We start from the raw sequence: 16,957 nt of genomic DNA, 5'->3' as shown, positions 1-16,957 counted from the left end.
GGGGGGGAGACACAATTCAGTCTGCAACAGCTATGTATGTGAAGTCCTTGGTGTTTTACGTAGCATTTCTATGTTTAGTTTCCTATGTTGATAGAAGTCCTCTATACTAATTTAAAAGTATTTCAAACATTATTTGAAAAAGTATTCAAGACCTCATTCCCCAAAACTATGACTAAGAGCCCACAGTAAAATTCTAAGGTTAATTTTTTTTTCTCCTGGGATACAAGAGGTTATTTTCTATAAGACTTCATTCAGATGGCACTGTTTCTGGGAATGGAAATTTATTTACAGATATCAGATTTAAGTAAATACTAATTTTGACATTTTTGCTGCTGAAAGCAGCATAAGCAAAGAAAAAGACAGCTTTTGGAGTCAGACCTGTGTTTGAAATGTTGACATACTGTTTTCACTCTTTACTACTGTGTTTCTTTGAACAAATTATTTAACCTTTCTGAACATCGAAGGTGGATAATTCTATTCTTTCTGTGGATTGTCCAAAGGATTAAATGAGCATGCTATCTAAAGCAATAGTTCTAAAATTTGACAGGGCGCCTTAAAGAATGTTGAGGAGTACATTTTAAAAAAATACAGGTTTTAGGTCTGGTCAGCAGGGTATTCCATGGGTTTATGGTGGGGTTTAGGAATGTATAATCTTGAACTTCCTCAGGTGATTCTGAATGTAGCCAAATTAAAAAATTATAGATTCCTCTCACTCTGGTCCTACACAGTCCTGCTAATTGATTTTGATAAATACAGTTGACCCTTGAACAACACGGGGGTTAGGGCGCTGACCCCCCTCACAGTCAAAAATCCACATATAACTCTACAGTCAGCCCTCCACGGCATCCGCGGATTCAACCAACCACTGATTGTGAACTACTGTAGTATGTCTTTATTGAAAAAGATCTGTGTATAAGTGGACCCGTACAGTTCAAACCCACGGTGTTCAAGGGTCAACTGTATATTTTAAATGGTGGGGAAGTTACAGAAGAGGTTCCTAAATTTAGTAAAGGTAATTTGACATTTCTTGAAAGATACATGTGGGCTCTTAAAAATGTGATTAATTTGAGTGCTGGGTTTATTTACATACAACTCTCCCAGACCTAAGAAAAAAATGAAAGCAGTCTGCAATATATATGCAAGAAGAAAACAGAAATATATGATGATAGAGGATAAAAAGTAGGAAAAACGTGACCAAGGAGAAGAATGGAGGCAGAAGCCATTCTAAGTAATAGAAAGAGAATGGAGACAATAAGTAAAGGTAAACTTAAAACATTTTAAATAAAAGATTGTGTTTAATTACAGAATACACTATCATTGTACAAACGCCAACACAAAAGAATGAAAGTTCCTCTATTCCCACCTGTTATTTACCTTTTGAGAATTTCTTACATACACATACACATAAACTTTTGTTGTTAGCTTTTCAAAAATATACATATAGGTTAGTACTATTTTGCAACTTGATTTTTTTCACTACTCAATAGTACATCATGAACCCCTTCTGGTTCAGTATATACAGAACTGACTTGTGTTTAATGGCTGGATATGTCACTCATGTTCAGTAACATGAATATACTGTAATTTATTTTACCAATCCCTTTGCTGATGGACATTTAGGTTAACTTCATTGTTTTGCCATTACAAGTAATGCTGAAATGAACATCCTCTTCATATACAAATATAATTTTTTATTATATATTCGCCACATATTATATAATATATAAAATTCAAATTATATATATATTATATATATTTACTTGCATTTGTGCAAATATTTCTGTAGGCCTGATTCCTGGGTAAAAGGAAATGCCTTATTCTTATGCCTTTTTCTATATGACAAATTTCTGACTTTACTTGTTGTTAACTAAGAAATGACTTCTGTTTCAAAATATGCCAAATGCATGCAGCTTTCAGTAGCACACACTGTAGATTAGGACTTGGTGAACTTGAGGACTGAAAGGATTTCTTGGCCTGCTTGCCTGGAAAGTGCAGTGGTCCCTTGTAGACCTTTTGTCTTCATTATTTCCAAAATTTCTTCTAAAACGAAAATTAAAACAAAAGGTAAAATCCAATTAAATCATATGGTGAAGTACATATTATCACTAAACAGTTTAATAAGATGATAAACACAGACTATTTACAAATTCTATTTATCTAAGAAAATAGCATATACCATGTAATTTCTGTTGAAGTGAACTTGGACTTTAGAAAGATGAGAGCACCTTGGATTTTCAGGGTGTTGCTGAGAATTCTAATCAGACTGAATAACTGCTTTGCAGTGGTAGCCTACTCTGGACTCAACAGAAACGTTAGTTATACTTGCTATTACAGTAAATGATTCATTTTTTAGTTGATTGGCTCTAATCTCTGCCCTATATCCTCCCTTTTGGATGAAAAATGCCAACGAGGGTGTGTGCAAATCATATACTGACACTGAAAAGTGGTAGTAAATGAAGTAGCTTATTTCTTTCAAGAGTACTGAAAAAAGCAAGACCTTCCCTTTCCAAATAAGTAACACTAAAAAGATGAAACCAAGAAACTGGAGTTACAAAAAACAAAAAACCCCCTCAAAACCAAACAAACCAAAAACCCTAGTAATTATGATGTGATTTGAGGGGCTGAGAATGTAACATATAAGATAATAATCAATCCTGAGATGTACAGAAAAGAGAAGAAAGATTATGGTCGATTTAGTTAACCAAGTAATCTGAAAACCAAGATATAAAAATCGTATCAGGAGATACCTTTCATGATAAAACTTCAGATGAACTAAAGAGTATGCAGCAGAACTGTCAAAGACATAAAGACTAGAATATAGAGAGAAAATTCACAGGGTGAATTGAGGGTGAGGTGTTGTAAGAAGAAATTATAGATTCTGTATTTGAATATTAGTTCATAAATTAGGGAAAAAACTCTCCCTCACTCCAAAAAAGACAATACTCTTTAAAATCAGAAAAATCTACCTCTAAAAAATCTCTCTCCTCTTTCAACATGAATGTTATGTCTGTATTATCTGTTGTCAGTGACTACATTCATTAACATTCTGGGTTACTACCGTCTTTGACATAATTAGCCTTGATTTAAGCAAAGTAAATGGTTAAAAGATAAACTGGTCTGTATTACCTGGATTGTTTTCTTTAATGGTGACTAAATAGAACAATCCTCTTGGTGAAAGGAGCTCTGGAGCCAGTGGAAACAATCTGTCCATGACTTCACGACCATTTCTGCCACCAGCCCAAGCTGCCTCTATCCCGTGACTCCTTACCTGTGACCAATTAGAAAGACTGTTCTGTTTTGACTTAAGTTACATTAAAAAAACTGAATCTTTTTGACAAGTAACATTCACCAAGTGGGTATACACTTTTTATTTTACTGCTGATGAGGAGGCAGCAGTAAAGCTGAATCTGAGCCCCACCATTTCCTAGCATGTGTGACCTTGCATAAGCCTGTAATCTTTTTTTTTGCCCTTGGGATAGATCTTTGTGTGATTAGCAACATAAAGCTAAAGGTCCTAAATATCTGTCACCATTTCACATTTAATTACGGCAGCTGGCACTACAGGAGAAAATTCCTTCACAGAACCCTTCATGTCTCCAAATCTTATACAGATAAGTCTGTAATCTTGATGAATTAGTTTCCTCTCTTACCTGTAAAATTAGAAAAACAACAGTTTTATCTGTAAAATTAGGAAAATGATAAAAAATTATTTTTGTCCTTTAGGAATAAATGAGGAAGTATATTTAAAGTGTGAGAACAGTGCTCTGAGCATAATAATGTGGTTTAATAATAGTTGATACTATTAATACAATGTTTAAATTCTTATACTTAATACAGAACAATTAGGAAGAAACTAAAAGGGAGAAATTGTATTATAAGAGATCTACTTTGCAGAAACAAAGTTTCAAAATGTCCCACTGTATCTGGCTCTCTTCTAGATTACTGAGAGTACTACAGTCCCTTTTTGGGAACCCATTTATTACATAAAAGTACATTGAAGCATTTTTTCCTATAATGATCTAATTATAGTATAGAAACAAAACCCATTAGTTTATATAGTATTAAAAATCTTTAGATCCTTAACATTGTACATGTTTCTAAAACTTAAGAATACATCGAGAGATGAATGGATAAAGAAGATGTGGCACATATATACAATGGAATACTACTCAGCCATAAAAAGAAAGGAAGCTGAGTTATTTGTAGTGAGGTGGATGGACCTAGAGTCTGTCATACAGAGTGAAGTAAGTCAGAAAGAGAAAAACAAATACCGTATGCTAACACATATATATGGAACCAAAAAAAAAAAAAATGGTCATGAAGAACCTAGGGGCAAGACGGGAATAAAGATGCAGACCTACTCGAGAATGGACTTGAGGACATGGGGAGGGGGAGGGTAAGCTGGGACAAAGTGAGAGAGTGGTAGTGTATACATGGACATATATACAGTACCAAATTTAAAATAGCTAGTGGGAAGCAGCCACATAGCACAGGGAGATCAGCTGGGTGCTTTGTGACCACCTAGAGGGGTGGGATAGGGAGGGTGGGAGGGAGGGAGACGCAAGAGGGAAGAGATATGGGAACATATGTATATGTATAACTGATTCACTTTGTTATAAAGCAGAAACTAACACACCATTGTAAAGCAATTATACTCCAATAAAAACATTAAAAAAAAAAGAATATCTTGATGAAATCACTCAAAAACGACTTAAACTCTAATACAATGATTTTCTTCCTAATCCCTTTAATGGTTTTTATCCACGTTTTAGTTTAAATTATTTACATACAATTATACATTCTGCTTTTATTCATTTATCATGGCATATATTTCCCCATTAAAAATAATTTCTTGGGAATTCCCTGGCAGTCCAGTGGTTAGGGCTCCACACTTCCGCTGCAGGGGGCATAGGTTTGATCCCTGGTTGGGGAACTAAGATCCCGCAAGCCACATGGCGTGGCCGTAAAAAAGAATTTCTTTATACCTATAACCATATACATGTACAATTAAGAGAAATATGTTCATATACCTCCTTTAAAAAAAAAAACTGTACTTTTCCCTTTTCCTGTTTTGCTTGTCTGCTACCCTCCCATCTTACATACACACACACACGTTTTTCTTTTTTGTCCATGTTTTACGAAAAAAGGATTATATCTACATTCTTACCTGTATCTTGCTTTTCTCAACAGTACCATATGGAAATCTCCTCATGTGATCAGGTATAGTTCAATTTCCTTTTTAATGGCTGCATGATATTTTATTGTGGAAAAGTATCATTTCTTATTTAGCTATTAATGGGCATTCAGCATGTCCATTTGCTTAATTTTTTTTGTATCTAATTTAAATTATTCTCATATTTATCATAAGCTCCTCAATATAATTTCCCACATAGTTAATCATACTAGGGAATTTATCAGTTCCTCTGCTTTTTTTGTCATGACTTTCCTCCTGGAGACTTCCCTTTTCTAACATTCCAAGAATTCCCTTTTTCTGGGGCCCATATCTTCCCGTTTCTTGGCTTACTCCCTTATTTTGGTGGAGCCCATTCTCTGGATGTTTCACAGGGTAAAGTTATCTGTGGAAAGAGTGCATGGTGACGACAGCTTTTGCCAAGCCTGTCCCTTGTCATTTCTGTTTCAGTGTGGACTAGGAGCCCTCTGTGCTGGACCCTGTTTACATGCTCCCCCCCCCCCCCCCGAGGGATGCTCAGCCAGGTTCTTCTGCTTGCACTAGAGACGGCCCTCCAGGAGGATCTCCTGGCAACAACCACATTCTCACAGGCCACAGAGGGGAAGTTTTCATCTCTGGAAGGAGTCACGTTTGGTGGTCTGCTGACTGCCTACTACCTGGGCTTTGCTGTGCCTGCTCCTGATACTTTATAAGTCACAGGTACAAACCAACAGTACCTAACCTCATGTTGAGGGATGTAATAGTAAGTATAGCCACAACTTTTTATATGTACAAACTCCTACTATTTGTATGTCTCCTGGATCTAACCTCTAAGTCTCTTAACTTTTACCTTCATTGTTTCCTTCTTTTTCTTTTCATGCTCAATGCACTGAAATATTTTCATTTGGTTTCCATACCACTGATTCAGGTCTTGACAGAGACTACATTCTCTTTAAATTCATTTCCTAATGTTTTACATAGTGAAGCATGTTTTCAGGCTCCAGAAAATCTTTGTTGTGCTGTATTTAACCCTGCTCTCCAGCTAATTGCTCAGCTAATGGAAATTATGACACTATCTCTCTCTGTTGGAACTCTGACAAAGCCCAAGTCATTGCCCACACTGAATTACCTACATAATTACACACACAGCTTAGGAGTAGGAATGTGGGAGAAAGGAAGCCCATTCATCTCACCATATTCCCAGAATCTCCTCCTCATTCACTAGTCCTCCTAGTAGTCTGTAGACCTGATAAACCATGATTTACTTAACTGTCTCTCTTCTGTTACATATATAGGTTCATTTTACTTGTCATCATAAAAAAAGGTGCACTAAACATATTTTTGTAAATTACAATTTATATTCTACTGTTAATCATTTTCCTAAATTAGATCTCAAAGACTGAGATTATTGGACTAAAACATTTTTGTCACGCTTGATATTTAGAAAAGCACACAGTGCTTTTCTAAAGAGTTTTATTAAGCTGCAGGGACTTCACTGGTGGTGCAGTGGTTAAGAATCCTCCTGCCAATGCAGGGGAGACGGGTTCAATCCCTAGTCCAGGAAGTTCCCACATGCAGAGGAGCAACTAAGCCTGTGCGCCTCAACTACTGAGTCTGTGCTCTAGAGCCTGCGAGCCACAACTACTGAGCCCACGCGCCACAACTACTGAGCCCATGCGCCACAACTACTGAAGCCCACGTGCCTTGAGCCCATGCTCTGCAACGAGAAGCCACCGCAATGAGAAGCCTGCGCACCACAACGAAGAGTAGCCCACCTCTAGTAGCTCACCATAACTAGAGAAAGCCCGCGCGCAGCAACGAAGACCCAACGCAGCCAAAAATAAATAAATAAATAAATTTATTTAAAAAAAAGTTTTATTAAGCTGCATTTACCTCAACTGCTGTTCACCTTATGACAATGACTTTCCTTCTCACATGAGTTCATATGTCAGGGGACCAAGAACTTCTCAGTAGTCACAGCAGCAATATAGACCCTTCTCATCTTGGTAAAGGTGAATGTAATATTTATCAGTCTTGCCAGAGAGTGATCATCAAAGAATAAAATAGGTACAATAATTCAGAGGAAAGCTAGCTAGTCCATCACTAAACTTTTGTCTGCTTTGACCATCCCTGCTTTAAACTGGGAAATGGTTACTGTGGTCTGCCTCTTCATCACTGGAAATGCTACAGCAATGCGTGTCAGGGTTACAGCTTTTTCCTACCTGAGATGAGGACTGCTTTCCCCCACCCCCACTTCCTGACACCTGTGAAAGGACGAAAGCTGAGACTTTCAGAAATAATTCCTATGGGAATTTAAGGTGATTAAAAATATTTTTTTTTGCAAATTTGTTATTCATGATAAAGGTACACACAGATACATGAATTTAAACACCATGGCTTGATTTGGATGGGATTTTAAAGAATAGATATGGACCACAGTTTGTATTTCCATTAGTTTCAGGTTCCTTTCCTATGTCTACCAATAGTATCCAATAATTGACAATTATGAGTAAAATGAGAGCAGCCTGTGTTATTAGCAGCTGACTGATGTCATATGATGAAGTATGTTTGACTTTTAGATAGAAAAAAGCTGAAAATATTAGTAATTAAATTTTGTTATATGTCTTACCTCTTCAGGTGGAGTCACTACATAGGGAGGATTAAACACCAGAAGATCAACTTTTTCCTTCAATCTTGGTAGCAAGCCTTTGACCTAAAAAATGTTCAAAATAGTCAGAATTTTAAGCTGGACCCAGAAATAGTAAATAAGTAGATGGATAGATAGATATCCATCTAATCAATCCTTAAATATACTCTCTCATGTTTTTAGAAAAAATGTGTTAGAGAGCCAAATTTAAGACAGAAATGGAGATAAATATCATTACACTTTCATTCAGATAAAGATTATATGCATTCACCTAAAAATAAGGAAAATAAACTATTTATCAGAATGACCCTCTGCTCTTCAGTAGCTCACGTTTACATTCTGCACTCACTTTTAGAAGATAAAATAAGATGGAGGCAAGCTCTCATATATTCTACATAGATTTGTGCACAACTTTAAAGTTATAGCTGCTAGCTCATGAAGCTCAATAACAAAAAAACAAACAACCCAATCCAAAAATGGGCAGAAGACCTAAATAGACATTTCTCCAAAGAAGATATACAGATGGCCAACAGACACATGAAAGAATGCTCAACATCATTAATCATTAGAGAAATGCAAATCAAAACTACAATGAGGTATCATCTCACACCGGTCAGAATGGCCATCATCAAAAAATCTACAAACAATAAATGCTGGAGAGGGTGTGGAGAAAAGGGAACACTCTTGCACTGTTGGTGGGAATGTAAATTGATACAGCCACTATGGAGAACTGTATGGAGATTCCTTAAAAAACTAAAAATAGAACTACCATACGACCCAGCAATCCCACTACTGGGCATATACCCTGAGAAAACCATAATTCAAAAAGAGTCATGTACCAAAATGTTCGTTGCAGCTCTATTTACAATAGCCAGGACATGGAAGCAACCTAAGTGTCCATCATCGGATGAATGGAGAAAGAAGATGTGGCACATATATACAATGGAATATTACTCAGCCATAAAAAGAAATGAAATGGAGGTATTTGTAATGAGGTGGATGGAGTTAGAGTCTGTCATACAGAGTGAAGTAAGTCAGAAAGAGAAAAACAAATACAGTATGCTAACACATATATATGGAATCTAAGGGAAAAAAAAAAGGTCATGAAGAACCTAGTGGCAAGATGGGAATAAAGACACAGACCTACTAAAGAATGGACTTGAGGATATGGGGAGGAGCAGAGGTGAGATGTGACAGGGTGAGAGAGTGACAAGGACATATATACACTACCAAATGTAAAATAGATAGCTAGTGGGAAGCAGCCGCATAGCACAGGGAGATCAGCTCAGTGCTTTGTGACCGCCTGGGGGGGTGGGATGGGGAGGGTGGGAGGGAGGGAGATGCGGGAGGGAGGAGATATGGGAACGTGTGTATATGTGTAGCTGATTCACTTTGCTATAAAGCAGAAACTAACACACCATTGTGAAGCAATTATACTTCAATAAAGATGTTTAAAAAAAAAAAAAGTTATAGCTGCTAACTTAACATTTATTTTCTATAACCAAGGGAAATGTTTTACAAGATGACAGAAAACATCTATGAATGACAAAAATATCAGAAGACGGAGTTTTATTTTTCTTTCTACTTCTTTAATTACTTGTATATGTACTGGCTAAAACAATTAGATATCAAAGAAACAAAGGACTAAAAGTAGTGGGAAGAGACCTGAAAACATCAGTTGTTTGGCATTTTATAAATATTTGAACTGATACAACTTTCTATAGAATAAGAAAAATGTCTTTTTAAAGAAAGTATATTTAGGGCAAAATGCCATTTAAAGCATCCCTCTGATTGAATTAAATAACTAAGTATTTAAAAAATTATGTCTGATGATGTCATCCTATATACCTTCACAGGCACAGTAAAGTAAAAATGCTGTATCTGGATGAGTTCTCACCCCTAAAGCCATTTCCTTCAATTATTACTTCACACTGACTCTCACTCATGAATTCCAACCCTGTTATTCTTCAAAGGTAACTTCTTTCTCTACTCATTTAAAAAGAGAACAGATAACTATTTTGCAGAACAAAATTCAGGTGTATCTTCTGCAAGTAAAAAGGCGACTAGCTAATCTGCTGTTCTTTCTAGTAATAACATTGGTGAGGAAGTACGTTTGAAATAACCAAAAGCTTTGTTTTCAATTCCATAAAGAAATTAAGTTTCCCAATTGTAAAAAGAATTCAAAAATGTAATTTTCCAGAAATGCTGAGTAAGGAAATTAGAAAAGAATTTGCTGTGTAATTATTTATGATGGCCCTGAGGTACTATATACTAATAATCATTTCAGTACTGGACTTCAAATAAAGGAACAAATTGATACTAAAAAAATAGAAAATTACGGAGTTAAAAAGGAAATGGATTTAAATGAGAAGTCACTGTGGACTGGATATAAAGTCTAATTACAGGCAACCCTCACTCATCCATATCTACCTTTTGAATAGTCTCACAGCACTAGAATAAACCCAAGAATTAAGAAGTAAGCAAAAAAGGCCTCTGACAGCCAAGTTTTAAATCCATACAGCAAAAGGTACTTTGTGTGAGAAGCACTTATTCAGAATCCCTTAACTGTTAGTTTAAATACAAGTCTAACTAAATTAATTGTTTGCTATTCTAGCACAAAGCACATGAAAAGAGACAGGAAAGTGCTATCAATGGGTAGCAGTGAAACATAACAACATAAAGCAAGTGAAAAGACAGACAAAGAGGAGAGAAAATAAAAACTCAAAATCACTGCAGGCTACAGCTACTTAATGTAAAGGCAGAAACACCTGAATAAACCTTAGTCATTATCACGTATAGTACAGAATAATAACTGATATTCATATTAATGACCCTGAATCACTAAAAGGTAAAATTATGTTCATTTTAAGAATGTAAGGAAATGCATAAGACATATTTGAAAAAGATTTTCTTCTAAAACTAAAAAAGAAATACAATGAAAGTACTACTTTGTGAACAAATTCAGTTATCCAAAACAATGATTTTCTTTTATATGATAGCTGTGACACTCTATGTCCAGTGTTCTGAATACAAGCAAATGTAAAGAGTTTTGTAAACTGATCACAATACCTATGCTCATACCTATCTCTTCCTACCTTCTTTGCCACAAGTCAACACTCCGCATCATGGTCAGCTTTCATTACTGAAAGAATGGATTCTGACAGCTTTAGAACTGACTACCACCAGTCATGTTATAAAACAGCTGTGAGACCTCTCGACTTTGATTCAGAAGATGTGGGCTTAAATTCTGGATTTATTACTTTATTAGTTATGTGACTTTCAAAAGTGTCCCTTACCTCTGTTAACAAAAACAGATATTCTGAATTTCTTGTATCTCTAAAGTTTTATTGTTCTATCAAAAAAATATATAATACTAATTATGGACACATTAAAGAAACAACTTTAAAAATTTAGGGACTTCCCTGGTGGCACAGTGGTTAAGAATCCGCCTGCCAATGCAGGGGAAATGGGTTTGATCCCTGGGTCCAGGAGGATCCCACATGCCACGGAGCAACTAAGCCCGCAAGCCACAACTACTGAAACCCGCGCGCTCTAGGGCCCGTGTGCTGCAACTACTGAAGCTCGCACGCCTAGAGCCCATGCTCTGCAACAAGAGAAGCCACTGCAATGAGAAGCCCGTGCACCGCAACGAAGAGTAGCCCCCCCTCGCCGCAACTAGAGAAAGCCCGCGCGCAGCAACAAAGACCCAACGCAGCCAAAAATAAATAAATTAAAAAATAAATAAAATAAAAATTTAAAGAGTAAAATCACCACACTGATTGAGTACCTTTCTTGATAGTCTAATTTTTAATGGCAGTAACAACTTCTAGTGATATGTACAGAATTTCTTAGATCTTTGGATTAATTCCTTCTAAGCTGCAAAATCATTTGTGAGTTTAAAAAAGAGAAAAGCTCGATACCCTTATCAGTACAAGAATAATACAGGTCAAGAAGCAGGGAAAGCATTTTATATTTCTTATGCCCACCTGGTACATACTATTATGATTTTTGCTTATAAAAAGGCATTCACATTTATAACTGAAAAAAAGTTCAGAATCATCCAAATCTTAGTAATATAATGTAAAATGTTTTAAAAACTGGAACTGAAAAACGTACGATGTGTAACTTAAAATGATGGTTCTGTAGTTGTCATTTGTTGTTTTGACCTGACCAGGACCCATTCTGCCTTTCATCTGATTACATGTCTTTGACTTTCATTGGGGAAACTCTACCTCCTCTCATTCTCAATCCAGGTGGCTTGGATTATCCCAACCGAGCTGCGGGAGTGAGACTATGACTCAGGCTCAAGCCAGTCATGTGCATATTCCAATCCCCCTTGAGAGACAGGCATAGGACTAAAGCTGATACAACAAATGGTACTCATTCTGGGGCTTCTGCTAGAGTAACTGAATAGAAAGTGTTTCTTTCCCTGTGAAGCTGCTGAGAAACAAGATACAGACATGCAAGCATCTTGTTACCATGAAGGGAACGACTGCTGAGGAATACAGCCACTAGAGAGAAGTTTAGAGCTAAGAAAAAGATGCCTGTAACATCATTTGAGTTCCTGAAACCGTTCACTCTTTTTATCAAAGCCAGTTTGAGCATTCTTCTGACTGAAAGATACCTGATCTATACAGGCCAAGAGAAAGTTCCTTTGAATTGTGGAAAAGATGGATTATATCAGTCAAGAATTTACTTTGTTCAGCGGGTTAAAAGTTAATTAATGACTCAAGTTTCTTTGACCTAAATCACCTTGACCTTAACTTACTTGAAAAGAAAATTAATTATTACAGTACTGGACAAGAACTAACAGCTTACCAAATCCGTAATTACTGGTTGAATGTGGACTTTGTTACAGCGTGCTGTCTCCAGGGTACACGCTGCCGCCTCAGGGTTGACATCAGTGCACCTATAAACAGAACAGAAACCAACCACATCCTGTGTCTACGGACAAAAATTCAAGGAATGTTCTACTCCTTTTACGTAAAGTAGATCTATAAAAAAATTGGAATGCTTTAATAATGGTGAATAAAAAAAGGAACTCAGATTTGTTATATTGATGAAAAAGATTGTTATATTGATATAATGTCCAAGAGTAGAAGAATACACTTACATGCACACATATCTGAAGGAATTTATTAAATTATGCATCCAGTAGAAGAATACTATGTAGCTACCAAAAATGAAATTTAAAAGGAAAATGCTCATCATACAATATTAAATGAAAAACATAGGAAATGAAAAAAAAAAATAGAGGAAACACAGTTGGACCATGTGTGGTAAAATTTATAGGTGATTTAAAAAAAAAATTATTTATTTGGTTGCGCCTGGTCTTAGTTGAGGCAGGTGGGCTCCTTAGGTGTGGCATGCAAACTCCTAGTTGCGGCATGCATGTGGGATCTAGTTCCCTGACCAGGGATCGAACACAGGCTCCCTGCACTGGGAGCGTGGGGTCTTAAACACTGCACCACCAAGGTGATTTTTATTTTCTTCTTTATATTTTCTATATTCTCAAATCTTCTAAAGAGAAATTTTATTAACTTCCAATTTTTTCTGATAATCAACTTATTTATCTAAAAAAAGATCCATTTTTTTATTCCAGTAATTTAATAGAAAATTAAAATAATAAATAATATGAAAAAAACGGAGAAGATGCTGAGCTGGTGCAGGCCCAGGCCCGCCTAGTACAAAGTTAAGGAGGTAGGGAGGAAGGTGGGGAAGCAGGAGGGAGGCAAGCTGCCCTGCACAATGGTGAGGAGGCGGCTCAGAATGTGGTGGGTGTTATTAAGGGCTGGCTCGACACTTTGGTGTGTACAATGTACTCAAAAAAGACAAACGGAATTCTAAACCCTTCTAAACCAGCTGGTGAGGGAAGAGGGCAGGACAAGGATGGGGATGAGGGAACCAATGTAGGCCTTCTGAAGGCCTCTGAGGGGAGGGGCTGGAATGTACCGTGTGGTTAGCAATGAGGTGGGAATGGATGGAAAAGGGCCAAAGTGAACTGTACCATGCAATGAAGGGATGGAAGAAAGACCCACGACTTGGCCAGCAAAGCCGGGGCAAAGGTCTGGGAAGGGGAGGAAGAGAGAGAGGGACTGGGTCCCAGTAGCCGGTGCAGTGGTTAAGAATCCACCTGCCGATGCAGGGGACACGGGTTCGACCCCTGGTCCGGGAAGATCCCACATGCCGCGTAGCAACTAAGCCCGTACGCCACAACTACTGAGCCTGCTCTCTAGAGCCCGCAAGCCACAACTACTGAGCCTGCATGCCACAACTACTGAAGCCCGCACGCCTAGAGCCTGTGCTCTGCAACAAGAGAAGCCACTGCAATGAGAAGCCCACGCACTGCGATGAAGAGTAGCCCCCGCTCGCCGCAACTAGAGAAAGCCCAGGCGCAGCAATGAAGACCCAACGTAGCCAAAAATAAATAGATAAATTAAAAAAAAAAACATTCAAATTTAGAGATGACCTAAAATTATTATGCTTCTTGTATAATTATGCAGTATGATGGAATGGTTTTGAACACGCAATTATAACTTTTAGGGAAGCATAATTTGCATCTGAGTACTTACTACGCTTAAATAGACACTATCAGATACAGATTATTTACTTACAAAAATGATTTCATTCAAGCAGTTATATCCATAGTGAAACTCTTAGACCAAGATGTGGATGAATTTGTATACTTACATGTACAAAGCTTGAGGACCTATCATAGAGGCTAGGAATGCAGATACCACTCCAGACCCTGACCCTACTTCAAGGCATATTTCCACTCTAAAAAAACAAAATAAAACAAGTATTAGTAGTGGTATTAAAATACACATCTCGGAAAATAACTCATGCTACTTTTATGTCTATTTCTCCAGCATCATCCCTCACCTACAAATATATGGAAATTTAAAAGAAATTTATAAATAAGCTGATTTCCGACAACCACTTTGTGCTTGTTTAATACTGCATAGTTCAAAACTGTTTTGGGGTATGTAATTTATTTTAAGTCTGTAAAATAGTAATGTAACAGGTAGCTTTCAATTAATTTCCATAAAACATTACATAAACCATGGAATGTTAATTTAGGGTTGGAAATATTAATATGGAAGACATCAGCCCTTCCCACAAGGAGCTTCTAGTTTGGTATTTCCTAAAATGACAGGATATTATTACAATATTTATTATGAAAAACATTTTCTCTGTCACTTTGAAGTAATTCTTAAGTCCATCAGCATATCCCAGGGAAAGAAAAGTTCCCCCATTCTACTGATAATAGATTTAGAGCAGCAAAGAAATTCCATATTCGTACAGCTCTACACTGAATGGGGAAAATATCTGAGTATCGGATCTTAGAATATTAATAATACTCTTAAGAATGCTATTGAATATAATAAATTCTTGATTCTACTGTATTTGTCCTTCCCTATAATCATATATATATACATCAAAGGCACGAATTATCCCCATTACAGAAATAGGTTTGATGGGATTTAGGGGCCTCTCTAGCACCTAACTTTCCAAACAACTATTCAAAAACAACAAACTCCAGGGGTTTCTCACTTTTGGAACCATTCTACACATCTGACAAGCCTTTATTGTGCTGTAGAAAGTCTGTTGAATCTTACCAGGCGGCTTCTACTTGAAAATAACTATTGTGGCCTCATAAATAATTAAAACTCCAAGACCAGAGATACCCAAGACTTTAAAACAAAATCAGTTCCTTTTACAGCACACTTTGCAAGGCACTTTGTGCTTGTAAATCTTTCTGTGATATCTTGATAATAAAAGACAAGTTATAAAACAGTACTGTTCCATTCTATATTCCAGTAAATCCAAAAGTTCCATCGTTCACAATGAAAAACTAGTTTAATAATAGTTGGGGCATTTTACACATGGAAAAATCTTACCAAGAGGGATAAATAAACACAATATGGATCTTTGAAGCCTGACAACTCTTTGTTTCATCCTGAGAAAACCCATTTCAACTCTTGATCTTTACATAAATCTAATTATCCAAATTTCCTTCATTTAAAAAATGACAATGTAAGTATTCACTCTTTTTATATTATTAATTTAAAACTTATATGAGCACTTCAACAAATCAATTTTAATACTTATTAGGAGCTAGGGTATATTCTATAGGCAGCTAGCTGCATGTAAATTTAAATTTTTTACAGTTAAATGAAAAATTCAGTACTAGTCACATCTCAAGTGCTCAGTAGTCACATGGGGCTAATGGCTGTTGCTAGATAGCTGAGTATGCTATTCAGTGGGTTTAAATACACTCCCCTACTCCAATATTTTACAACCTCATTTCCTTTTTGTGCCCTTCCATTGCTAGAGGATGCTTTTATGTACTGAGTAAATTAATGCCATGCGACACTGATATTTACTAAAAGTTGTAATATTAAGACGCAGCGTTTTCAGAATGTTTTGCTTTTGAACGTGTTATAATATCGCTACTCTCAGGGGCTTAGGGTCTTCAGTTAACAGCTGATAGGAAAAGATACGTCCCGGCGTGGTGAGGAAGCATGGAGCCCCTGAAACCAAAACACCACCTTGGCAACTGCGGACAGATCCCCGCTACACTGACTACGTGTATCCACGGAAAAATCCTCAGTTACGGTGTTCTGGTGTCAACTGTCGCCAAGTGGACCGACACCGCCTCCTCTCGGAGACAGTGGCGACAGTCCTTGCCTTGATCGTCCGTGCCGCCTCTCCAGGACTCCCGAGCCCTCTCCCGCGGGGACCCTCGCCCTCCTCGCACCCCGTGAGTTCGGCTGCCGCCGCCTCGAGCGCGTCCAGCAGCAGGAATGTGTCCTCCGCGGGCTCGTACACGTCCCTGAAGGCGCCACGGCCCACATGCCTGTGCAATGGCGTGGGGAGGCGAGGCGCCGCCATCTTTCGCCCCTCCGGCCCACGCTTATGCGCAATGCGCATGCGTGCGTGCAAGGGCGCAGGCCCAGCAGTGGGGGCGGAGCACCGGGGGGCGGAGAGCCGCCTCGCTTACAGGTAGTCAGCAGATGCGCTTGGGATTTCTAATTAGTCGGTTATATAATCTGCAGCTACTAACATTTGCTTTCTTCTTTAGAGTATTAAATTTTCTTTTATTTTATGGACTAGCACCGGATAGAGGCAGCCTGTAT

At 37.5% G+C, this 16,957-nt stretch overlaps 1 protein-coding gene across 2 annotated transcripts; it reads right to left on the bottom strand.

Moving 5' to 3' along the window:
* Positions 1 to 1,299: 1,299 nt before the first annotated feature.
* N6AMT1 (N-6 adenine-specific DNA methyltransferase 1) lies at positions 1,300 to 16,785 on the bottom strand. Of its 2 annotated transcripts, none has more exons than XM_036851855.1 (6): positions 16,579 to 16,785; positions 14,508 to 14,594; positions 12,636 to 12,726; positions 7,800 to 7,883; positions 3,127 to 3,268; positions 1,300 to 2,040 (listed from the first exon to the last, which is right to left on the bottom strand). In XM_036851855.1, exons 1-6 carry the CDS (start codon positions 16,749 to 16,751, stop codon positions 1,934 to 1,936), a joined length of 684 nt encoding a protein of 227 aa, XP_036707750.1. In that variant the 5' UTR covers positions 16,752 to 16,785; the 3' UTR covers positions 1,300 to 1,933. The 2 variants fall into 2 exon arrangements, with proteins under 2 accessions (XP_036707750.1, XP_036707751.1); XM_036851856.1 differs by having other exon boundaries at positions 16,509 to 16,722.
* Between the last annotated feature and the right edge of the window lie 172 nt (positions 16,786 to 16,957).

This window comes from Balaenoptera musculus, chromosome 4 (assembly GCF_009873245.2).
Source record: "Balaenoptera musculus isolate JJ_BM4_2016_0621 chromosome 4, mBalMus1.pri.v3, whole genome shotgun sequence".
In the NCBI taxonomy this organism is placed as follows: domain Eukaryota; kingdom Metazoa; phylum Chordata; class Mammalia; order Artiodactyla; family Balaenopteridae; genus Balaenoptera; species Balaenoptera musculus.
Note: the sequence above shows the minus strand (reverse complement) of the source record. Positions and strands in the feature narration are given on the sequence as shown.